Source organism: Balaenoptera acutorostrata, chromosome 7, assembly GCF_949987535.1.
Source record: "Balaenoptera acutorostrata chromosome 7, mBalAcu1.1, whole genome shotgun sequence".
In the NCBI taxonomy this organism is placed as follows: Eukaryota; Metazoa; Chordata; class Mammalia; order Artiodactyla; family Balaenopteridae; genus Balaenoptera; species Balaenoptera acutorostrata.
The window spans coordinates 78,947,663-78,971,570 of NC_080070.1; the positions used below are offsets into that span (position 1 = coordinate 78,947,663).

A 23,908-nucleotide genomic window follows, 5' to 3' on the forward strand; every position below is an offset into this window, starting at 1 on the left:
CATTCACTTTCTAAATTAAATTAAAAGTTTTAAGGGGCGTGTGCATGTGTGTGTGTGTGTGTGTATGTATTATACTTTTCTCCCACTAGATTATAAACTGCTTGAATGACCATGCCATTTACATTTATCTTCCTCTCTGTGCCTAGCACAACGCTTTCCACATAGCAAGCACTAATTAAATGTTTTAAAACATATTGAATTAATTTCCATATACAATATGGCGGTTCATCATGGCATTTATAATTTAGCTACCTAATTGCTGAGATGAAATAAAAGGAGTCTCTTTTAAATTATACATAACAAAACAGTGGCAGGATACAAGAAGAAGGAAAAGGAGAAACCATTCCGAGACTTACTCTGTAGTCACTTGAAGTCACATAAAATATAGGGAGGAAGGCCAACCAGATGATGCATGTGGTATACATGGTAAAACCAATGAACTTGGCTTCGTTGAAATTTTCTGGGCACTTCCGCGTTTTGAAGGCATACACAGTGCATAAGATGACCAGGACCACATCGTAGGTAAGTGAGATCAACATGCTGGAATCTTTGACATTGCATTTTAAGATGACTGTTTCCCGCTTCTCTGGAAGGGTGTACCGCCTGGTGCCTGGAACCTCCAGGATGAGCCACACAGACACTACCACAATTTGCACCAGTATCAGACCCAGGCAGATGAAAACCTGAGAACTTGGGCTGATGAATTTTGGCCTCTGAACGCCATTCTTTACCCCATCGAAGACACGGGCAATGCAGTTTGTCTTGGTCAGCAGGGCTGAGTAACAGACAGCGAAGGAGGTCCCCAGCCCTAGTCGGCGCAATGCACAGATGACTGGTGACGGCTTGGAAATGAAGAAGAATGTCATGCAGTAGGACAGGCCAACCCCAAACAACAAGATGTAGCAGAGCTCCCGGCCTGATGCTTTGACCAAGGGTGTGTTGTTGTGCTTGATAAAGACAGTCACCACCATGCATGTACACATAAAACCCAGGCAGGCAATGGTGACTGGACCAACGGCCCAGGCATCTTGCCACTTGATGTAGTCCTCAGGAAGGTCAAAGCAGCCAGATAGGTCTGCAGTGGGCCACTGCCCAAGGCCGCAATCCATACAGGTAAACTCATCAGCCAGGTATTCGTAGGGCTCGCAGGGGATGCAGATCCAGCAGCAGACATCCCCTGGTTGCATATTCTTCATTTCATTGGGTGCACAGGGGTCGCTGCACTGGGAAGTGGGGATTGAGTTCCGGGACCAGTGGATAGAGTCGACATCTACTGATAAGGTTTCTGCCCAATGACCAACCTTCAAGTAGGAATACTTGTCGCCCACGTACTGGAAGTTGAACACGTTGTAACGTCCCATTCCGTCTCCAAAAGTGTCGAACTTGACAATGCTATCTGCACCTTTATTTGGGTTGAATGGAGCTGTGACATGTAAAGTAAAAGAAAAGAGAAAAAAGAACACTGTTTAGGTGTCTTAAGTGTGATCGGTCAATGACTTTATATCATACACTTAGCAAAACTGAAATAACAGGGAACAGGGATTCCAAGGCTGAGATAATTTATCAATTACCATTGAATTTACATATTAAAAACTACTGGAGTCTTCAAGCATTCATAAATTCATTCACTTAACATTCCTGAGTGCCTCCTGTGCCAAGTGCCAGTGATAATCATGAGTACAATACAGTGTCTGCCTTCAAAGGAGCTGATTATTTAACAGGGGAACCGGTGAACATGTAGTCATATTTTATGTGGTATATAAATATTCATTTCTTGAAAGATTCCACCATAGGAATTGGACAAACTTCGAATCTCATCTCTATTACGTATTTATATATTTATGTATAGAAATTAAATATTTTCATGAACCTATATAATTAAAAGGAGGAATTTTTCTCCTTCAAATCAAGAAAAAATTTTTCGTTATAAATGGATGGTATGTTTCTTTTAAACAGTTTAGATAATTCAGAAGGAAAGAAAAAAAGAAAGAACACTCATCCATAATCCTTCAACTGTAGTATTTTCATGTTTTGGAGGCTATTCATTCTGACTACATATTTGCATGTGTCTGTATAGCATACTCCTATCCACATATATACAACCTGAATATTCTGAAGGCACCTACAGTAGAAGCTAGGTAATTGCTTTAAAGTTTGTTCCTAACTGTACAGGATCGGTAGCCCTCAACCCTGTCCCTTTCTTATAGCCAGTGCCTAAGAGCAGCGCCTCTCTAAGCACCTCTGGTTCCTCTGTCCTCTCTTCCAGCTGCTGCTCATCATGTCTCTCTTGCCAACATCAGCTGCCATTCTGTTCACCATTTTTATGCCGCCTTCTCTGGTCTACTCTGTGCCAACTATTTCACACTGCCGACCTTTACTCTTTCCTTAAATGTAGAAGAATGAGGCTGATGTCTCTGATGCACAAACTTTATTAGTCAGGGTAGGCTTGCCTCTGTTGGTAAATAGACCCCAAATTGTTTAAGGGCTCAAACACAATGGAAGTTTATTTCTCCCTTGTGCAGTAGGCTAAGGTCTTGGTCGGTGGGAATCTCTCCTCCACACAGTGATTCAGGAACCCAGGTTCCTTCCATCTTGAAGCTGTACCAATTCCTAGGGCCTCCTTCTCATCGGCATCCATGCAGTGGAAGAAGAAAAAGAGTATGAATTAGGTACACCTGCTTCCTAAAAGTATAAACCTGGAAGTGGCACGTGCTTTTATTCACATTTATTGACTAGAAATGAGTTACAGGGTCACACCCAACTTCGAGAGCGGCTGGGAAATGTGGCTTAGCTGATGTGCCCAACTACAGCTATGGATGAGAAAGGGGAATTTGGAGGGTACTGCAGCCTCTTACTCTGCAGGTCTTTGCTGTCTTTACTACCTCCTCCCTGAGCTCCGTTCTGTCTTCTCTGGGGCTCATGTTGTTCCAGCCAGCGGGAAACAGCTTACTCTTCTTGGGTCTAGATATTTTATGGAGGAAAGGGTCCCTCAATGAGTTGCTTGGGTCCTTGGTGAAAGAAAACCTCACATTTCACCTAATAGCTCTTGCCTACGTAGGATGCATAGATGCCCCTAGAGTGTCAGGCTTGTTGTTTCCAGTAATGTGTTGTACTATATATAAAGTCTGTTAGCAAATGTAATTCAATATGCCACACTTATTCCTCACTTATTATGATTTATTTTCTCTTAGTGATCTTGTTATCTCACTTACATTTGACTTTCCTAAACTTCACCTAGCTTTCTGCCACCTTCTTCAAACCCATCACCTATGTCTGTGTGTATCTGTACTGCAGTTGGGGATTGGCTTCAAGTTCATAGTGAGACATGCTGTAGTCGTAGATGAGTGCATGATTTTGGATTTAGATGGACTATGCGTGATTCTCATCTCTGCCTTTTTTTTTTTTAAATTATTAGCACCTTTAATTATTATTTATTTTATTTTATTTTATTTTGGCTGTGTTGGGTCTTCGTTTCTGTGTGAGGGCTTCCTCCAGTTGCGGCAAGCGGGGGCCACTCTTCACTGCAGTGTGCGGGCCTCTCACCATCGCGGCCTCCCCTGTTGCGGAGCACAGGCTCCAGACGCGCAGGCTCAGCAGCTGTGGCTCACGGGCCCAGCCGCTCCGTGACACGTGGGACCCTCCCAGACCAGGGCCCGAACCCGTGTCCCCTGCATTAGCAGGCAGACTCCCAACCACTGCATCACCAGGGAAGCCCTCATCTCTGCCTTTTAATAGTTGTATGTCCTTAGGCAAGTTAACATTTCTGACTCTGTTTCCTAATCAACAAATTATAATATAAATACAAATTATAAATAAATGTAAAAATGCTAAATAAATTGATCATTTTCTACTGGTTTATAACACTTGCCAGATATTAAATTGTGGGATAATTCCTTTCTCTCTGTTATTTGTTGTTTCTCTTGATCTGTTTCCACAGCAGTATGATCTTTTTTGCAACTACTACAGCTTTAGACTATGTTTTAATATGTTAGAACAAATGAACATAGGAGTTGAAACATTATTGCTATATTTTCAGGAGTAGGAATCAATATCACAATTCTTAGATCACATAAAACTAAATTTATTTAGTCCATGCTTAGAAAAATTTCATTAAAAATTTTAGAGACTCCTTTCACATGTTACAAATAAATAAAATGATGAATATTATAACATAGTTTACATCAAGTATAAGAACCTCAGATGTGTTATTAATTTTTTTATTCTCAACTACACAGTCAATCTCCACCAGTGTTCAGTGGATGTTATTAGGTCATTCTGGAAAAGATTTGTAAAATAAATATGTTTTATAGCTTTAAATATTTCACTATTTTCACAGCTATTCTTGAATGTAAAGTTTCTTAAAAATAATATATTTGAAAGGTGAGAAAACTGGTTGTTTTGCGTAATCTGAGCCGGAGAGGGTTATTGATAAGATTGTTGGCATGTGAGCTAATAATATAAACACTAAAGATGTAAAACATTCCTTTTATAAATCTTTTTTGGAAATCATCTGATATCATTAACTGAATATTAGAACAGACTGGTGGCCTAGTTGAGAATAACAAAACTAATAACACATCTAGGGTCTTAACACCTGATGTAAAATGTTTTAAAATAGTCAACATTTTCCTTATTTGTAACATGTAAAAGGAATACCTGAAATTTTTAATGCCTCTTTTCTAAGCATAGAATAAACAAACTTAGCTTGATGTAACATAAGAATTCTGATATTGATTCCTACTCATGAAAATCTGGTAATAATATTTCAATTCCCATTTTTTTCTTAATCGTTTGACTATACAGAGCATTGTTAGGTTTTTTAAAGAGCCTAAATGAGTACTTTAGCTCTGGCTTTTACAAAATATAGGCACTTTTTTAAAATTGGAGTACAATTGCTTTAAAATGTTGTGTTAGTTTCTGCTGTACAAAGAAGTGAATCAGCTATATGTATACATATATCTCCTCCTCTTGGACCTCCTTCCCACCCATCTACGTCATCACAGAGCACAGAGCTGAGCTCCCTGTGCTATACGGCAGGTTCCCATTAACTATCTATTGTACACATGGCAGTGTATATATGTTAATCCTAATCTCCCAATTCATCCCACTCTCCCCTTCCCCTCCTGTGTCCACTCTTCCGTTCTCTATGTCTGCGTCTCTGTTCCTGCCCTGCAAATAGGTTCAGCTGTACCATTTTTCTAGATTCCACATATATGCATCAATAAACGTTTGATTTTCTCTTTCTGACTTCATTCTGTATAACAGACTCTAGGTCCATCCACATCTCTATAAATGACCCAATACCCTGAGAAAACCATAATTCAAAAAGACACATGTACCCCAATGTTCATTGCAGCACTATTCACAATAGCCAGGATGTGGAAGCAAACAAATGCCCACTGACAGATGAATGGATAAAGAAGATGTGGTACATATATACAATGGAATATTACTCAGCCATAGAAAGGAATGAAATTGAGTCATTTATAGCCACTATTTTTCATTAGGCTATTTTTTTTTAATTTTTTTGAATTTTATTATTTTTCATACAGCAAGTTCTTATTAGTTATCCATTTTATACATATTAGTGTATACCTGTCAATCCCAGTCGCCCAATTCATCACACCACCACCCCACACCCACCGCCAATTTCCCCCCTTGGTGTCCATACATTTGTTCTCTACATCTGTGTCTCAATTTCTGCCCTGCAGACTGGGTCATCTGTACCATTTTTCTATGTTCCACATAGATGCATCAATATACGATATTTGTTTTTCTCTTTCTGATTTATTTCACTCTGTATGACAGTCTCTAGATCCATCCACGTCTCTACAAGTGACCCAATTTCGTTCCTTTTTATGGCTAATATTCCATTGTATATATGTACCACATCTTCTTTATCCATTCGTCTATCAATGGGCATTTAGGTTGCTTCCACAACCTGGCTATTGTAAATAGTGCTGCAATGAACATTGGGGTGCATGTATCTTTTTGAATTATGGTTTTCTCTGAGTATATGCCCAGTAGTGGGATTGCTGGATCATATGGTAATTCTATTTTTAGTTTTTTAAGGAACCTCCATACTGTTCTCCATACTGGCTGTATCAATTTACATTCCCACCAACAGTGCAAGAGGGTTCCCTTTTCTCCACACCCTCTCCAGCATTTGTTGTTTGTAGATTTTCTGATGATGCCCATTCTAACTGGTGTGAGGTGATACCTCATTGTAGTTTTGATTTGCATTTCTCTAATAATTAGTGATGTTGAGCATCTTTTCATGTGCTTTTTGGCCATGTGTAGGTCTTGTTTGGAGAAATGTCTATTTAGGTCTTCTGCCCATTTTTGGATTGGGTTGTTTGTTTTTTTAATATTGAGCAGCATGAGCTATTTATATATTTTGGAGATTAATCCTTTGTCCGTTGATTCATTTGCAAACATTTTCTCCCATTCTGAGAGTTGTCTTTTCCTCTTGTTTACAGTTTCCTTTGCTGTACAAAAGCTTTTAACTTTCATTAGGTCCCATTTGTTTATTTTTGTTTTTATTTCCATTACTCTAGGAGGTGGATCAAAAAAGATCTTGCTGTGATTCATGTCATAGAGTGTTCTGCCTATGTTTTCCTCTAAGAGTTTTATAGTGTTTGGTCTTATATTTAGGTCTCTAATCTATTTTGAGTTTATTTTTGTGTATGGTGTTAGGGAGTGTTCTAATTTCATTCTTTTACATGTAGCTGTCCAGTTTTCCCAGCACCACTTATTGAAGAGACTGTCTTTTCTCCATTGTATATCCTTGCCTCCTTTGTCATATATTAGTTGACCATAGGTGCGTGGGTTTATCTCTGGGCTTTCTATCCTGTTCCATTGATCTATGTTTCTGTTTTTGTGCCAGTACCATATTATCTTGATTACTGTAGCTTTGTAGTATAGTCTGAAGTCAGGGAGTCTGATTCCTCCAGCTCTGTTTTTCTTTCTCAAGATTGCTTTGGCTCTCCGGGATCTTTTGTGTCTCCATACAAATTTTAAGATTTTTTGTTCGAGTTCTGTAAAAAATCCCATTGGTAATTTGATAGGGATTGCATTGAATCTGTAGATTGCTTTGGGTAGTATAGTCATTTTCACAATATTGATTCTTCCAATCCAAGAACATGGTATATCTCTCCATCTGTTTGTATCATCTTTAATTTCTTTCATCAGTGTCTTATAGTTTTCTGCATACAGGTCTTTTGTCTCCCTGGGTAGGTTTATTCCTAGGTATTTTATTCTTTTTGTTGCAGTGGTAAATGGGAGTATTTCCTTAATTTCTCTTTCAGATTTTTCATCATTAGTGTATAGTAATGCAAGAGATTTCTGTGCATTAATTTTGTATCCCGCAACTTTACCAAATTCATTGATTAGCTCTAGTAGTTTTCTGGTGGCATTTTTAGGATTCTCTATGTATAGTATCATGTCATCTGCAAACAGTGACAGTTTTACTTCTTCTTTTCCCATTTGTATTCCTTTTATTTCTTTTTCTTCTCCGATTGCCGTGGCTAGGACTTCCAAAACTATGTTGAATAATAGTGGTGAGAGTGGACATCCTTCTCTTGTTCCTGATCTTAGAGGAAATGCTTTCAGTTTTTCACCATTGAGAATGAAATGATGTTTGCTGTGGGCTTGTCGTATATGGCCTTTATTATTTTGAGGTGGTTTCCCTCTATGCCCACTTTTTGGAGAGTTTTTATCATAAGTGGGTGTTGAATTTTGTCAAAAGCTTTTTCTGCATCTATTGAGATGATCATATGGTTTTTCTTCTTCAGTTTGTTAATATGGTGTATCACATTGATTGATTTGTGTGTATTGAAGAATCCTTGCATCCCTGTGATAAATCCCACTTGATCATGGTGTATGATTCTTTTAATGTGTTGTTGGATCCTGTTTGCTAGAATTTTGTTGAGTATTTTGGCATCTATATTCATCAGTGATATTGGTCTGTAATTTTCTTTTTTTGTAGTATCTTTGTCTGGTTTTGGTATCAGGATGATGGTGGCCTCGTAGAATGAGTTGGAGAGTGTTCCTTCCTCTGCAATTTTTTGGAAGAGTTTGAAAAGGATGGGTGTTAGCTCTTCTCTAAATGTTTGATAGAATTCACCTGTGAAGCCATCTGGTCCTGGACTTTTGTTTGTTGGAAAATTTTTAATCACAGTTTCAATTTCATTACTTCTGATTGGTCTGTTCATATTTTCTATTTCTCCCTGGTTCAGTTTAAGACGGTTATACCTTTTAAAGAATTTGTCCATTTCTTCCAGGTTGTCCATTTTATTGGCATAGAGTTGCTTGTAGTAGTCTCTTAGGATGCTTTGTATTTCTGTGGTGTCTGTTGTAACTTCTCCTTTTCCATTTCTAATTTTGTTGATTTGAGTCCTCTCCCTCTTTTTCTTGATGAGTCTGGCTAATGGTTTATCAATTTTGTTTATGTTCTCAAAGAACCAGCTTTTAGTTTTATTGATCTTTGCTATTGTTTTCTTTGTTTCTATTTCATTTATTTCTGCTCTGATCTTTATGATTTCTTTCCTTCTGCTAACTTTGGGTTTTGTTTGTTCTTCTTTCTCTAGTTCCTTTAGGTATAAGGTTAGATTGTTTATTTGAGATTTTTCTTGATTCTTGAGGTAGGCTTGTATTGCTATAAACATCTCTCTTAGAACTGCTTTTGCTGCATCCCATAGGTTTTGGATCATCATGTTTTCATTGTCATTTGTCTCTAGGTATTTTTTGATTTCCTCTTTGATTTCTTCAGTGATCTCTTGGTTATTTAGTAACATATTGTTTAGCCTCCATGTGTTTGTGTTTTTTACGTTTTCTTCCCTGTAATTGATTTCTAATCTCATAGTGTTTTGGTCAGAAAAGTTGCTTGAAATGATTTCAATTTTCTTAAATTTACTGAGGCTGGATTTGTGACCCAAGGTGTGATGTATCCTGGAGAATGTTCCATGTGCACTTGAGAAGAAAGTGTAATCTGCTGTTTTTGGATGGAATGTTCTATAAATATCAATTAAATCTATCTGGTCTATTGTGTCATTTATAGCTGTGTTTCCTTATTAATTTTCTGTTTGGATGATCTGTCCATTGGTGTAAGTGAGGTGTTAAAGTCCCCCACTATTGCTGTGCTACTGTCAATTTCCTCTTTTATAGCTGTTAGCAGTTGCCTTATGTATTGAGGTGCTCCTATGTTGGGTGCATATATATTTATAATTGTTATATCTTCTTCTTGGATTGATCCCTTGATCATTCTGTAGTGTCCTTCCTTGTCTCCTGTAGCATTCTTTATTTTAAAGTCTATTTTATCTGATATGAGTATTGCTACTCCAGCTTTCTTTTGATTTCCATTTGCATGGAATATCTTTTTTTCATCCCCTCACTTTTAGTCTGTATGTGTCCCTGGGTCTGAAGTGGGTCTCTTGTAGACAGCATATATATGGGTCTTGGTTTTGTATCCATTCAGCAAGGCTGTGTCTTTTGGTTGGAGCATTTAATCCATTCACATTTAAGGTAATTATCAATATGTATGTTCCTGTTACCATTTTCTGAACTGTTTTGGGTTTGTTTTTGTAGGTCCTTTTCTCCTCTTGTGTTTCCCACTTAGAGAAGTTCCTTTAGCATTTTTTGTAGAGCTGGTTTGGTGGTGCTGCATTCTCTTAGCTTTTGCTTGTCTGTAAAGCTTTTGATTTCTCCATCGAATCTGAATGAGATCCTTGCTGGGTAGAGTAGTCTTAGTTGTAGGTCTTCCTTTTCATCACTTTAAATATACCATGGCACCCCCTTCTGGCTTGTAGAGTTTCTGCTGAGAAATCAGCCATTACCCTTATGGGAGTTCCCTCGTATGTTATTTGTCGTTTTTCCTTTGCTGCCTTCAATAGTTTTTCTTTGTCTTTAATTTTTGCCCATTTGATTACTATGTGTCTCAGTGTGTTTCTCCTTGGGTTTATCTTGTATGGGATTCTCTGTGCTTCCTGGACTTGGGTGGCTATTTCCTTTCCCATGTTAGGGAAGTTTTCGACTATAATCTCTTCAGATATTTTCTCGGGTCTTTTCTCTCTCTCTTCTCCTTCTGGAACCCCTATAATGTGAATGTTGTTGCATTTAATGTTGTCCCAGAGGTCTCTTAGGCTGTCTTCATTTCCTTTCATTCTTTTTTCTTTATTCTGTTCCGCAGCAGTGAATTCCACCTTTCTGTCTTCCAGGTCACTTGTCCATTCGTCTGCCTCAGTTGTTCTGCTATTGATTCCTTCTAGTGTATTTCTCATTTCAGTTATTGTATTGTTCATCTCTGTTTGTTTGTTCTTTAATTCTTTTAGGTCTTTGTTAATAATTTCTTGCATCTTCTCGATCTTTGCCTCCATTCTTTTTCCGAGGTCCTGGATCATCTTCACTATCATTAGTCTGAATTCTTTTTCTGGAAGGCTGCCTATCTCCACTTCATTTAGTTGTTTTTCTGGGGTTTTATCTTGTTCCTTCATCTGGTACATAGCCCTCTGCCTTTTCATCTTGTCTGTCTTTCTGTGAATGTGGTTTTGTTCCACAGGCTGCAGGATTGTAGTTCTTCTTGCTTCTGCTGTCTGCCCTCTGGTGGATGAGGCTATGTAAGAGGCTTGTGCAAGTTTCCTGATGGGAGGGACTGGTGGTGGGTAGAGCTGGCTGTTGCTCTGTAGGCTATTTTAAATCAGTGGGGGCAGAATATAGGTAGACTTTCATCAGTTTTTTTTCCTTCCTACCTTTTTTATTGTTGTTGTTAGTGGCAATTTTATTTTATTTTATTTTTTATTTTTAGGTTTTAATTTTTTGTTTTCATATAATTTTTACATGTTACTTTCCAGTTAGTTATTACAAATATTGGCTATATTCCCTGTGTTGTACAACACATCCTTAAGTCTGTCTTATACCCAATAGTATGTACCTCCCACACCCCACCCCTATTTTGCCCCTCCCCCTGCTGGTAACCACTAGTTTGTTCTCTCTGTGAGTCTGCTTCTTTTATGTTATATTCACTAGTTTGCCGTATTTTTTAAGATTTCACATATAAGTGATATCATACAGTATTTGTCTTTCTCTGTCTGACTTATTTCATTTAGTGTAATGCCCTCCAAGTGCATACATGTTGCTGCAAATGGCAAAATTTCATTCTTTTTTATGGCTGAGTAGTATTCCATTGTATATATATATACCACAGCTTCTTTATCCATTCATCTGTTGATGGACACTTAGGTTGTTTATGTCTTGGCTATTGTAAATAACGCTGCTATGAACATTGGGGTTCAAATTAGTGTTTTAGGTTTTGTTGGATATATACCCAGGAGTGGGATTGCTAGGTCAACTACTTTCTGACCTTTTTATTTTGAAAAATTTCAAACCTACAGTAATGATGAAAGAAAAGTATAATGTACATGATTGCATTGGAATCACCTAGAATTAACGAGTTGTGAACGTTTTGTCACATTATGCGATTCTTGCACATATGTACCAGGAACATGTAAATGAATGTTGGTAGTACTGTATATAAGTGAAAAAAAAAACTGGAATCAACACCAGTTTCCAACAGCAATCACAAATTATTCTGTGGATTATTAACAATATTATATTGTTGTGAAATTAAACTAACAACAGATAAATGTATTTTAAAAGCAATAATGTGTGAAAAGACAATGTAACTCCATTTTCATAAAGTTCTAAGATAAAGAACACTAAGTTGTAAGATAAACACATCTAAACATATCATTTGGGAATACATACAGAAGTGATAAATGAATGGTAGTGAATAAACTAAATGAATGATAATGATAAAATTCAGGATAGTGCATATGGGATGGAGTGGTGGTATGCAAAGGATGGGATAAGGAAGAGCACAAAGGTGGATACCAATTTATTATATTCTGTTTCTTGTTTGGATGGGGTGTTTTTCATGGATGATTATTTTATTGTTGTGCTTCATAAATTGCACTGAGTTAAGTATATTCTTTGTATGGTTTAGTATTTCATAATAAAAATATTTAAAAATTAAAAACTGAGGATATACTCTTCCAAACACAAATAAAATATATTAATTAATATTGTCATTTTAGGGGACTAATGCTGCAAGATTTATTTCTCCTGACTCTCCCATGTGGGGACTGGGAATGTAGTAATGATCAATTGCTTCTGTTGATATAATGAATTCCTAAGAGATTTGCTAAGATATATTGGAAAAAATAGTTTATATATACAAATTATAATCAGAAAGAAAACATTCCACTTAAATGGCATCAAAAACAAACAAAAAAAACCCTCAGGATAAATTTAACAAAATAAGTGAAAGACCTGTGTGAACACTAATGCTGGAATCAGTGAAAAGACATACCATGTTCTTGGATAGTATTTGATTCTCTCTTAGTTGATTTTAATAATAATAATGATGATAGTAATAATATATAAATAATAAATTTCAATAAAAATTCCAACTTTTTGTAAAAACAAAAAAGTTGACCTCAAAGTTCATATGGAAAAATAATTCATTAAGAATAGCCAGGAAAAAGTAGAGCAGTGAGGGAGCATTAGCACTACCAGATATTAATACATATTATAATGCCTCAATCATTAAAACAGTGTGGTCCTGACTCATGAATGCATGGAAATGAACCAGTGGAGTTGTATGAGATATCCATAAATAGACCTAGTTTACCTGAAGACAAGGAATACTATACAGCTCTGAAGAGAAATGAGGAAGTGTTCTATGTTGCACATATTTTGAAGGTATAAAAAAAATCTAAAAGTCACACGATTATCTGTAAAACAAAGTATAATACAGTTAATTTAACATTTAATATGCTATCTTTTATGTAAATGGAGAAAACAGAAGAATCTATTCTTTTTTCTCTTCTATGCATAAAGGAACTCTGGAAGGATGCCCAGGGATAGCGGTTATCAATGGCAAGAGATGCGAAGCGAGCAGATGCATGGCAAAGATGGGAGGGAAATTTTTACCAAATTCTTTTATATATTTTTTGCGTTTTGAAGCATATGATTTTATTAACTATTCAAAATAAAATAATAATAAAGGAGAACATACATTTACAGTCAAGGATCACCAATATTTGAGTAAACTTCCAACCTGAAAGAGAAAGACTGAAACAGTCAGAAAAGGAAACTTGGATAGAATAGAGGCAGTGAAGGGAGCAAAAGACGAAAGCTTTAAAACAATAATGAGCTCAGAGAGATAAGAAAAGATGCTGCGTGTATGAGATAGGTACAGTCTATTCTTAAAAAGGAGCATTCAGAGAACAAGAATGAACTTTTGGAAAGCAGAAATAGAAATTCAGTATAAGAATTGAAAGTTAAATTTGAGAAAACTCTTAAAATTTGACAAAAATGCTGAGAAGGAAAGTAGAAAATAAAATGAAAAATTGAGAACATTCTGTGGAATTTCAACAGTCAACCAACAGACCTTTGAGAAAGACAGAAAGAGAAAATGGAGGACATTATCAAAAGAGTCAAAGTAAATAATTGAACGAACTTGGCCTGGGAAAGGGTGACAAGAGACTATTGCTCTTTCTTATAAGCTTGTCAAAGTCACATAAAAAAATTATGTACTTCTGATAAAAATAAATTATAAAGTTGAAAAAAGTACAAAGAATAATTGAGCTAGTTCAGCTTGCAAAGTAAATAAATTAGGAAAATGATACTGCTACAAATATTATCACAAGTGCTTGACAAGTGGGTGGTGAACAAGCAAATAGTCCTTTGGTGGAGTTTTGTTTTTTAATATAAATTTTCCCCTTACTAAATTTGTCTCGTTAAATAGCTAACAAAATGTGGTCTAGTGTCTAAATCGTTTAAATCAAGAAAGCACATTAAAGTATTTCAAATGAACACATTACAAATTTTAAACAAAAATCCATTGTCAGCAGAAGTGTCCTGATCTGTAGTTTGGGATAAAGGGCTGCTATGTCTATACTTAGAAGGAAATAGAATGAAAGGAGAACCTAGAAGAAAAAGGTAAACCACGTCGGTCAAATATTGCACAACGGAGAATAGTCATCCTGTACCTGAACGCTGATCCAAACACGACCGGCCCGAGTGGCAGGTAGGAAAACCAAGCTCTTTCTCAGGTGCTGCTGGGGTGAGTTGAAGTGACAGAGCAGCGTGAAAGTATTGATCCTGTCGCCTTCCTGATGCGCTTAGCATTGCCTCTGAGTCAGATGACTCATCTGGGAAATAGTTCAAGTCCAGTGAACCGGGAGCATGGTTCTCTGGAGCTGAGCTGTACAGGAAGCTCTGGGGTTTCCTATTTCTCCAATTGAATCTCCCCAAGGGAGCAAGCGTCACTCAACATGGAAAAGTAAATCACTTCACCTTCGTTGTTGTTGTAACAGCACGAAAAAACCCAAACTAAAGGGGTGGGGGGAAGAACTGGAAAGATGGCGGAGGTTTTTTTTTTTTTTTCCACAAAGACTTAGAACCTTCTCCAAAATCTGCTTCACTGCCCCTAGTGCCTCAAAATCAGGTCCTCATTTTACAGAAGGAACCTGATCTGGCCTCGAGTCAGGAGAGTGACTTCTCAGTTTAGCTCATCAACCAATTAGTTCTGACCCCAGTTTCAAATGGATTTATTCGAGAAGTTTTGTACCAAGGTGACCAGCCCTCCTAGGGCTCATTTCATAGAGACAAGGCAAGTCTATGCCTTACAAATATTATAGGTCAATAGCAGGAGAAAATTAAATCAGTTATTTTTTCCTCTCAGACAGAAGTCCAATTAAAGTAGGACAGTAATGTGGCTCTTAGTAGGCTCTCAGTAATGGGAATATAGCTGCCGCTGCTTGGGTTCACATCCATAAATACTAATGAAGATTGCACAAGCTACCAGCAGCAACATGGCTCCAATTTTACAACCAGGCCGTCACTGAAATTTCCGTGAACTATTTTGATGGATTGGAATAAAGACATAGATGAGAAGACAGAAAATGGCTTTTCCTTTGAAAGACCTTGTTAGGGGTCAAGGGGTGAAGAAATCAAAATCCTTTGGCTAGAGCCAACAGAATCTTTTACAAACATCATGCGGCAGGCAGACAGGAAAGAATAAAAATGAATCCTCGGCTATCTGTAATTAATTTACCTACTGATTAGGAACACAATTGCTGAAGCGTTTCCATGGTTATTTATCAACTGAGAGTAGCTGCTGGGGCAGAGCACCATCAGGATGTCTGAGGTGCTGTCTCACACATGAAAAATGCTCGGTAAGTACCTAAGGTGCGAGCGAGAGTGAGTGTTCTAGAAAAGCTATTGAAAGAACAGGCATGTTTTAGGGTGTTAAGACTTTGGTAAAGACCTCTCTTCAGTTCTCCTGAAAAGTTAGCACAGATAACACTTCTGATGCTTCATTATGTATTTTACTGGTTTCCCTACCGAGAATCTACATATTATGGCTAAAATATTCAGCACTCAAGGCAGCTCAGAAAGGAACAATCTACTCTTAGACTAAGAATGAAGAGTGTGGAGGCAAGACACAGAGAAAATAGCAGTGAGTGGAAATTAGTGAGATTCCAATCTCCCTCAACCCCAATTCAGGGAGTAGGCTTAGGGCCTGCCTTTGCTTATATTTTTCCTTTTAGCTGGAAGGTTCACGGTGGCCCCTGAATCTTTGGTTAGGGACCCTCTTTAATGTGAGCTAATGTAACTATCACATCTTTTTCTACTCTTTCTTTCCCAAGTCCTGATCTCCATTACATAGTCTACTGCTTTTCTCGCATTGCCCTATGATGAGATTTTTAAAAACTTTGAATGGAAATACATATACAGAAAAAGGGTAGAAATAAGAGAATTATCACAAAGTGAAAACTCCTATGTAACATTATGGATGTTAGGAAAGGGAACATTACCAGTCCCCTTGTTCCTGTTCTACCCTTCCTTCTTCCCAAAAATGACCACCATCATACCTTTTAGGACCATGAACAAGTGTTACCTGATATTAAACTTTAGATTAATGTAGTAATCATAAAGTTTGGATTATGTTATTTCTAATATCTTTTGCTCTAAATTAAGTTGGGTGAGATTCATTCAAGTAGTGTTAAGGTATATTTGGTTTACTTTTATCGCTGTATAGCATTTTAATATATAGATGTACCACAGTTTATTTAGCCGTGCTTCTGTTGATGGACGTGTATTTTTTTTTTTTTTTTCTTTTTTAAGTCTTTAGCTTATGTGAATAATGCTGTATCTTTAGCTGGGTTATCCCAGAAGTAAACCTTAAGACTAGATTTGGGTTCAAATAGTTGATTTAGGAGTTTATAGGGAAATGGAGAAATAAGATACAGACAGGAATGAATCCAATACAGAGTATGTGGATGAGCGCCAGCGGGCCTCATTCTCCCTGGGGTCCCTTGGGCGAGAGCATAGAATGGGGGTTGGGACAGAATACCACAGCTACTCGCTAGCTTGGATGGAACAGTTCTTACTTGTCATTGGTTGATGGCTGCTCCAGGGATTGTAGCTTCAGGCCCTTTCAGCTGCTCTAGGTAAGGCACAGCATGGCCCTGTGTGGCCAGAGAAAGCTCCCTGGCAGAGAGTCACAGATTAGGAAGCCCTTGACATGTATGAGAACAGAGTGCTAAGGGGATTTGGGAGAGGCACTGAGAGCATCTCCTACATGCTGTGACCGTTCCAATCCACGTGTGCATTTCTGGTGTGTGTGTGTGTAGGTGTACAAGTGTACATATATATGTACATGTATACTGTAGTGAAACTGCTATGTATGTGAGCTCCAGTTGCTTTACTTCCTGAATGTTGCTGCTTTTGAATTTTAGCAGTTCTGGTGGAAATGTAGTGATATCGCAAACATTGTGCCATTAGGCTACCAGTTCCTCCTCTGTGCTGACAGAGTGTCCTGAACATTTAACTTTAAGGAAATTGAGTACCTCTTGGGAAAGTATCTACTGTGTGTTCATCTCTTCACTAGATCCTAAGCCTCTCGAGGCTAAGGACAATGTCTCATTCATCTTTGTACTCTCATGATCTAAGGCAATGCTGGGCACGTAGTAGGCATTCAGTGATTGTTTCCTAAACTGATGATTAGACTTATTAGACTGAATAGCATCATTTTGGGAACTTCAAACACATGCCAATGACTGAGCCATACCAGAGACCGATTAAACATCAATCTTAGGAAATGGGCCTGCACTTGTGTTTTGATAGTTTACTGTATTATCATGCAGCCAAGGTTAAAAACCAGTGGTTCTCAGCCAGGGGTGATTTTGCACCCCTAGAAAATATTTGGCAATGTCTGGAGACATTTTGGTTGTTATGGCTCAGGGCGGGGGCTACTGCTGGCATCTAGTGGGTAGAGGCCTGGGGTGCTGCTACCCGGTCCGCAGGCACAGAGCACACCCGCACAACAAACAGTTATCCGGCCCCAAATGTCAACAGTGCCAAGATGGAGAAACCCTGGTCTAGGGTAATACCTGTTTGGATTTTTAGAAATATTTTGATAATCTCAAACCTCTTTAAAAATTGAAAACACCCATGCCAGAGAAATTCTTTATTGGTGTTGTAATGTTGAGGTTATGACGATCTAGTCTTTTTTTTTTTTCTTCCTACAGTCATTACCAGCTTACAAAGTCCTTTCAGCCTTCTTTGAAGTCCTCTCCTTTTCATGTTTGTCAACAGCTTTATTGACCCCTGTCCTCACCTTCCTCTCACCTCTACCACAGACCCCATTTCATACAGATCTCCGTGATTTTCCTTTTATCCCTTTTGAAAAACCAGTCAACCTGGCTGGGTGTCTCCTTGCCGTCAATCACCTTGTAGGAAAGCAGCACTCTCTTGTGTGTCGAAGGGGTAGGTGTCGTAGACCCTTTAGAGCAGACTCACAGCAAGGAGAGCTGTTGGTGGGGAGAGCGGGAAGGGGGGGTCCCTGCGGGAATTTTCTCCCCCTTTAATGTGATGTCTCTGGCACAAACCTAAGCATCCAAGAACACTGGGACTTTGCAACACTTACCAAAGGTTTTCAATTTTGTGAAAAGAAATTCTGAATTCTGAGGACAAATTTAATCTGTCCTCATGTTTTTAAAGGTGACTACATCACGTAGTAGAACATAGATTAAAAATATGCTTCCCCCAAAACAAAGTTGGATACAAGTACAGGACCATGACTTTGTAAAAAAAAGAAGGCACCCATTTCCCATTGTCCTGCCCTTAAATCACTTCGCCTACTGGGCTCTAGTTCTAAATCCTGCAGGAGAGTGAAACGTGATATGGACAGAAGGTGAAAACGGCTGAGAAAATCCCTTTCAGAGAGGTGATAGTAAGTCAGCAGTGCAAACTATAAAAAAAACTCATTTGAAAAATAGTTGCAGAGCTAATGTTCTGAAGAACATAATCACGGTTGCAAGAATACTTGATAAAATGAGCTTTCCATTTTTAAGCAAACAGTATACTACTTCATATAAAAAGCTGAACAGCAGAAATTTTATTCAGCCTTCGAGGATGAACTTCCAAAGATAAGCACAGCAGCTTAGCATGCAGTAACTGTAAGTTCTATGGGGGCAGCAAATTAATTTCTAGTCTCTTGCCTTATGCATGCCCGGACATGCATTTGACTCTCTGTGTGGTATCCTGCAAAGAGAATACAGGGAAAATAAATTACTTCTCCTCCCAGCATGCGGGTCTATTGTTCTGTTGTCATGTTTTTCCTCAGCCACCGTAGGGTAGCCGGGTCTTCGTCTTCACTGAGAGGGCTGCGTCATTGAACTCCCATATTTTAAGTGACCTTGTCAGGGCATCAAGCACTTTCACACACTGTTAAAAATTCCAAACCCACATCTCCCTGAATGGGTTTCTGTTCCACTGGAAATAATAAGGTGACAAAATTGAAAGTAATTGCTTTACATTTTCACCCCAATTTGTGCCATAATTTCTATTTTGAATTATTCTAAAAATAAGTGTGCAAAGGGTATCATAAATCTGGTTATTTTGTTCCTTCTTAGAAAATATTCCTAGAAATTAATCAACCTCAGAAATCATTTTAATTCAGATGTCTTCCACTCTTCCTCCAATTGTGTTAAAAGTAATAAAGTAGATTAAAGTAACTTGCTGATAGAACTCTAACATATCCCTTATATTATAATTGTATAATATATTGATATGTAATTATCAATTATATAATTAGACAATATAGACATACAGTATCGATAGCATTTATTATATAACATATTAATATATACTTATATATAATGTATAATTGTTATGCTTAAGTGATATGTTAGGATGCTATCACCAAGTTAATTTTATCTATTACAAAATCATATATATATATATAATTTTCTTGCATAAATTCCCACATTTCCCAGATGGTATTTTTACTGAAAAACCAGGGGATGGAGCATTTTTAACATCCAGGACTTTACCCTAAGTCATCCTTGAAATCGATGGAGAACATGATAGTATTTGCATATCAGCATCCAAGCAGGTGTGTAATTATGAAGGAGACACAAGTGTCCCTGGGGCTCTTCCATTTCCTTTTTCTCTTCCTCTTTTTTTTTCTGAGCATGCCTTCTTGTTCCCAGTACCCCAGCTTCCCATGTAGCCATAGGCAAAACCAATTCCCATCAAAGTACTGTACTAGATTCTGTTTAGGTTACCCCTTTCAGGGCTATTCATATTGAAAGAGATCATAGTCAGAGGACAATGTGAAAAGCCATCATGGATACATTATTGATGATGGAATCCGATATCTCAGTGGAGAAGGAATTTTGTGCAGAAGGTTTGTCCAGCTTTCCTAAAATAATATCCCTTGGGGAAAAAGGAATGCTTTTGTTCTCAGATCATGTTTTAGCCTCGGCCCTAAGAAAGGGGAATTTCTGCTCCTTAGTTTCCATCCTTTTCCATCTCATCTTTCTCCTCCACAAGAGAGAATCTGCGGATGTGATTGGCAGAGTCCGACATTCATGAATTGTCTTTCCCTAATAGGCAGAATCACAGTGAAGAGAGACAGGAAAGTACTCTTCTAGCTCCCATGGCCAAATGATGGAGGGACCAACCTCTCATGGCCGGCCTGGGCCATCTTCATGCCCATGTTTGCACTTCTAGTCTCCAGGCTATGCAGATACGGTGGCCTTTCCTAGCAGCTCTGACCCTCCTCCAAACTCTCTGTTCCCCCTGTATGGGGCGGGGGGTGGGGGGGGGAGGGCGGAGGAAGTCCTGAGAGTCACTCCTCATGCAAATGGATGTTTAGATAAGTAGGCTTGGAATCTGCTCTAAAGATCCAGCTATTTAGAGGGGGGTTGTGGGAAACCAAAGCCTTTTTTCTGCTTCTGGCCTCTGCCTAGTATTCTAGCTGTAATATCAGAGCAGTCTTGTAGGGAGAGGGGTGTGGGAAGGAGATCAAGCACTTGCTCACTTATTAACAAAAATTGAAGTTTGTTTCCTCTTGGCTATTGATCCTTATGTGTTAGAACCCAGGAGAAGAAAAGGAGAAAGTAGGATTTGGCACAGTTAATGACCCATTTTCCCTGTTAGTTTTTAGCTTGTGGAATATCTTAAAGAAAGGGCAGAGAGCAATAAGGAGAGGGGAATGAATCTCAATTATTGGAAAAATGGTTTAATGGCAGCATTCAAATGTCAAATGTTTGTTTTCTTTCAAATGAAGTTACAGGGCACATGCACCTGTGCTAGGGGAAAAAAGGGAAACATTATAGAGGAAGCTGAGACAATGGGAGGGGAGGTGATGAATACTGGTTGGTCTATTTTTTCCTTGAAACTGGATAGTGACTGCTGCTTTTACCTTAATTCTGGCTCTCATTACAATATGTACAATATAAACAGCACCTCGTGTGATATCTGGCGCACACAGGGAGTGCTACATGATAGAAAACCATTATTGTTACTATGGACTATTGTGATCACCTCCTAGATGATTTTCTATACCGGTCTCTGCCCTTTTTCCTGGTTCACACTCCTCTTACAAGGTCTTTAAGGCATCACAACCACCAGTAACCCATCACTCCATGGCATGAAGGCCTAAATGGCTTTCCTGTTGCATCCAGCAACATTGACGGAATTTTATTTTGTTCCTTTTGGGGTAAAAATGAATGTTCTAAGAAAAAAAAGTTCTATGATCAAATAATAAGCCAGGTTAACATAGCTAAACAGATTTCATTACTAGATGCAGGGGTTAGTTCTTAGAGCATCTAACTTGTGAATCTGTTTTAAGAATCATCCAGAGATTGATATGGTATATAGCCTTTCCCCAAGTTTTGGACTTCCAAACTTAATTTTATTTACTTTATTGAAGGACGCCTAACATCTTGTGTATTGGTGTATCTTGGAATTATACCCTACAGAATAAAGTATCACAATGAATTGCACAGTCCTGCAGAATTCAGTCTGCCTCACCGTTTGTATCTTTCACTTTGTCCCTTCACAACCCACAAGAAACCCTAACAGCCCTCTTTCTCTTTGCCATGCTGCAGTCTGCATTTTTCCACCTGTGCAGCTTAACTCACCCGTCCCTGTGCTTCATACACCCTTTGTTTCCCGTAAGTGCCTGTAAAATTGCTCACACCCTTCAAGGCCAGCACAAATATTGCATCAGCTGCCCTTTGCTGGATCTCAGCCGAAAGTGTAATTCCTCTCTGTGACGTATAATGTTCCTTTTCTTTGGAACTTATCATCTTTCTCTCACATAGAAATTTTTTTTCTGTCTCTCTCTTCCATTACTATCGTATCACTATGTTTTGAGCTCCTCAATAGCAGAAACCAAACTTTAGTAACTTTCAAACAGAAATTGTAACCTGAGATCTATAGGCTAAGATCAGCCTGAGAAATACATTGTATTTGTCCTTCACTGTATTTTCAAAACACCTGAATTAGCATCCTTTATTAAAATATTGAGAGAAAAGTTTAGATTTTTTTCATCTCTTGAAACAGAGGAAGACCAGGCAACCCTGGGCCTTAATGAGAAACAGCTATGGTTGGCGGGAGTTGCAGTTCAAATACATACTTGAAGTATCTGAACTTCCACCCCTCAAACAATGCCTAATACAGAATAGGTTCTTGAAAAACAGTTGTTTTAAGCCAGGTGTAATTACCTCAACACCTATCAAGGGAAAGGGAAAGGGAAAAAATCCTATGAAGTTAGAAAGAAAATTTTAGATTTTAAAATTTGATTTTCTTTTCAAAGTGAGGAGAGAGGGAGTAAATGAAGGAACTATGTGGGTGGAGAATGCAAGTAAACAGGTGATGCTTGACCATATGTGAACTCTCTTCTGGGGTTCCAGAGCCCATGGGTACACCTCTAGGAGAATGATTCACAGTCAATAAGTTGTTTATTTGCTCTGGGGCCCCCGTCTATACTGAGAGCCCCACGTGGGCTGGGGCTGTGTCATGCGTCATTTTCCCCTGGAGCCTGCCTGCCTACATTGGAATCTTGGTTTCATCACTTACTGGTTACTTCACTTACTCGTGTTTCAGTGATGCACAGGATTCCTGGGAGCATTATTGATAGTACTTAGGACAGTGTCTAGTGTATAGACAGACTCCATAACTCTAGGCTTGATTATGAGAGTGTCTGCCCTCTGGTAGGCAGTCAACAAATGTTTGTTAAATGAACGAATGAATGAATGAATGAGTGAGTGAATCAGTGTCCACCATTGTATAGCCACTGTGTTGTCAGCCAGCTGGTTCTCTGAGCCTTGGTTAATGGCTTAGGTCTGTTCCAGTAATTATGATAGGAACCATAGCTAATCTAAGAACCATAGTGCTTTAGATTGCAGACTGCATTGACCTAAATTAGACTAAAACCACCTAAGTGTTTATAACATAATCTATTTCTTTCTAGTTAAAAAACCCTTTGCTCTTTATTCAGCATGATACCATGGAGTATATTATCTGTAATATTGTCCTCCTTTCCAACTTTGCAAATTGCTTATGAATTAGCTGAATCCCACCCCACCCCCCTGAAACCTTACCTGACTGTCTCTGTTAGAACTGGGTGTCAACACACACACACCCACACACCCCCCCCCCCCCCACACACACACAAAGCTAGAAGTAGTGAAGAGATGTTGGACCTCATCTGCAGGACATAATTTTCACTATGGAAATGAGGAAGAAAGAACCCGTGACTTTGTCCCTCTGCACCTCTGTAGACTTTTTGCCAGAAGGTGGGCATTGGGGATGTTGAAGAAGAAAGAGCCTGGGAGGCTTGAAGCATTTGCTTTGGAGAGTTTGTTCTGGTTCTGCTTTCCTATCTGTCCTTTTCTTTCAGAGAACCTATAAAATTTTTGATAGCAGGGATTTTTGTCTTATTATTTGTTATAACCTTTGTACCTAGCACTTAAAAATCTGTTCCAGAGGAATGGATAAAGGAACCAGAAAAAGAAAGAAAGAATGAATAACATGAGGCAGAAAGCAAGGGACCTCCCCAAACATCAGCGGATAAGTTGATAAAATTCTTATAAACATATATGGCAATAGTATATATTATCATAGTATATTATTATGGTGCTATAAATATGGTCACAACACTCTGAAGAAACTTGGTATATTTAGGGTTAATACTTCAAAGCTTTCATCTGAATACTGAAAAATGTTTGGAAATGAAGTAGATTATCTGCTTAAATAAGGTACTTAATATGTACTACCTAATGAATTTATTTGGAAAAACCCAATTTAAGGTTTTAATTCATTTCCGTTATCTAGTTTAAGATAATGACTTAGAGATAAGGTAGCACTTCCTCGCCTCTCCATGCAAGACCAAGGCTGAGATCCAGATGGAAATCGGAGAGCACTTGGCCATGCCCTAAATGCAGGTCTGGTCTATTCCCATCAGGACGAGCCACACTCATAGCTATTTCTAGGCATTGGCATTGAATGTCAATTGAATTGTGACTACCTAGTTTTCTTTCCCACACAT

At 38.3% G+C, this 23,908-nt stretch overlaps 2 protein-coding genes across 2 annotated transcripts in view; one reads left to right on the forward strand and one right to left on the reverse strand.

Moving 5' to 3' along the window:
* ELAPOR2 (endosome-lysosome associated apoptosis and autophagy regulator family member 2) overlaps positions 1 to 23,908 on the forward strand; it is a 289,732-nt gene that overhangs the window by 220,454 nt on the left and 45,370 nt on the right. The gene's annotated exons all lie outside the window — the stretch shown is intronic.
* Positions 1 to 23,908, reverse strand: part of GRM3 (glutamate metabotropic receptor 3) — a 239,238-nt gene that overhangs the window by 24,994 nt on the left and 190,336 nt on the right. The window contains exon 4 of the mRNA XM_007170277.2: positions 357 to 1,423. Within this exon, the coding sequence (XP_007170339.1) occupies positions 357 to 1,423 (1,067 nt within the window). The remainder of the gene's footprint in view (positions 1 to 356; positions 1,424 to 23,908) is intronic.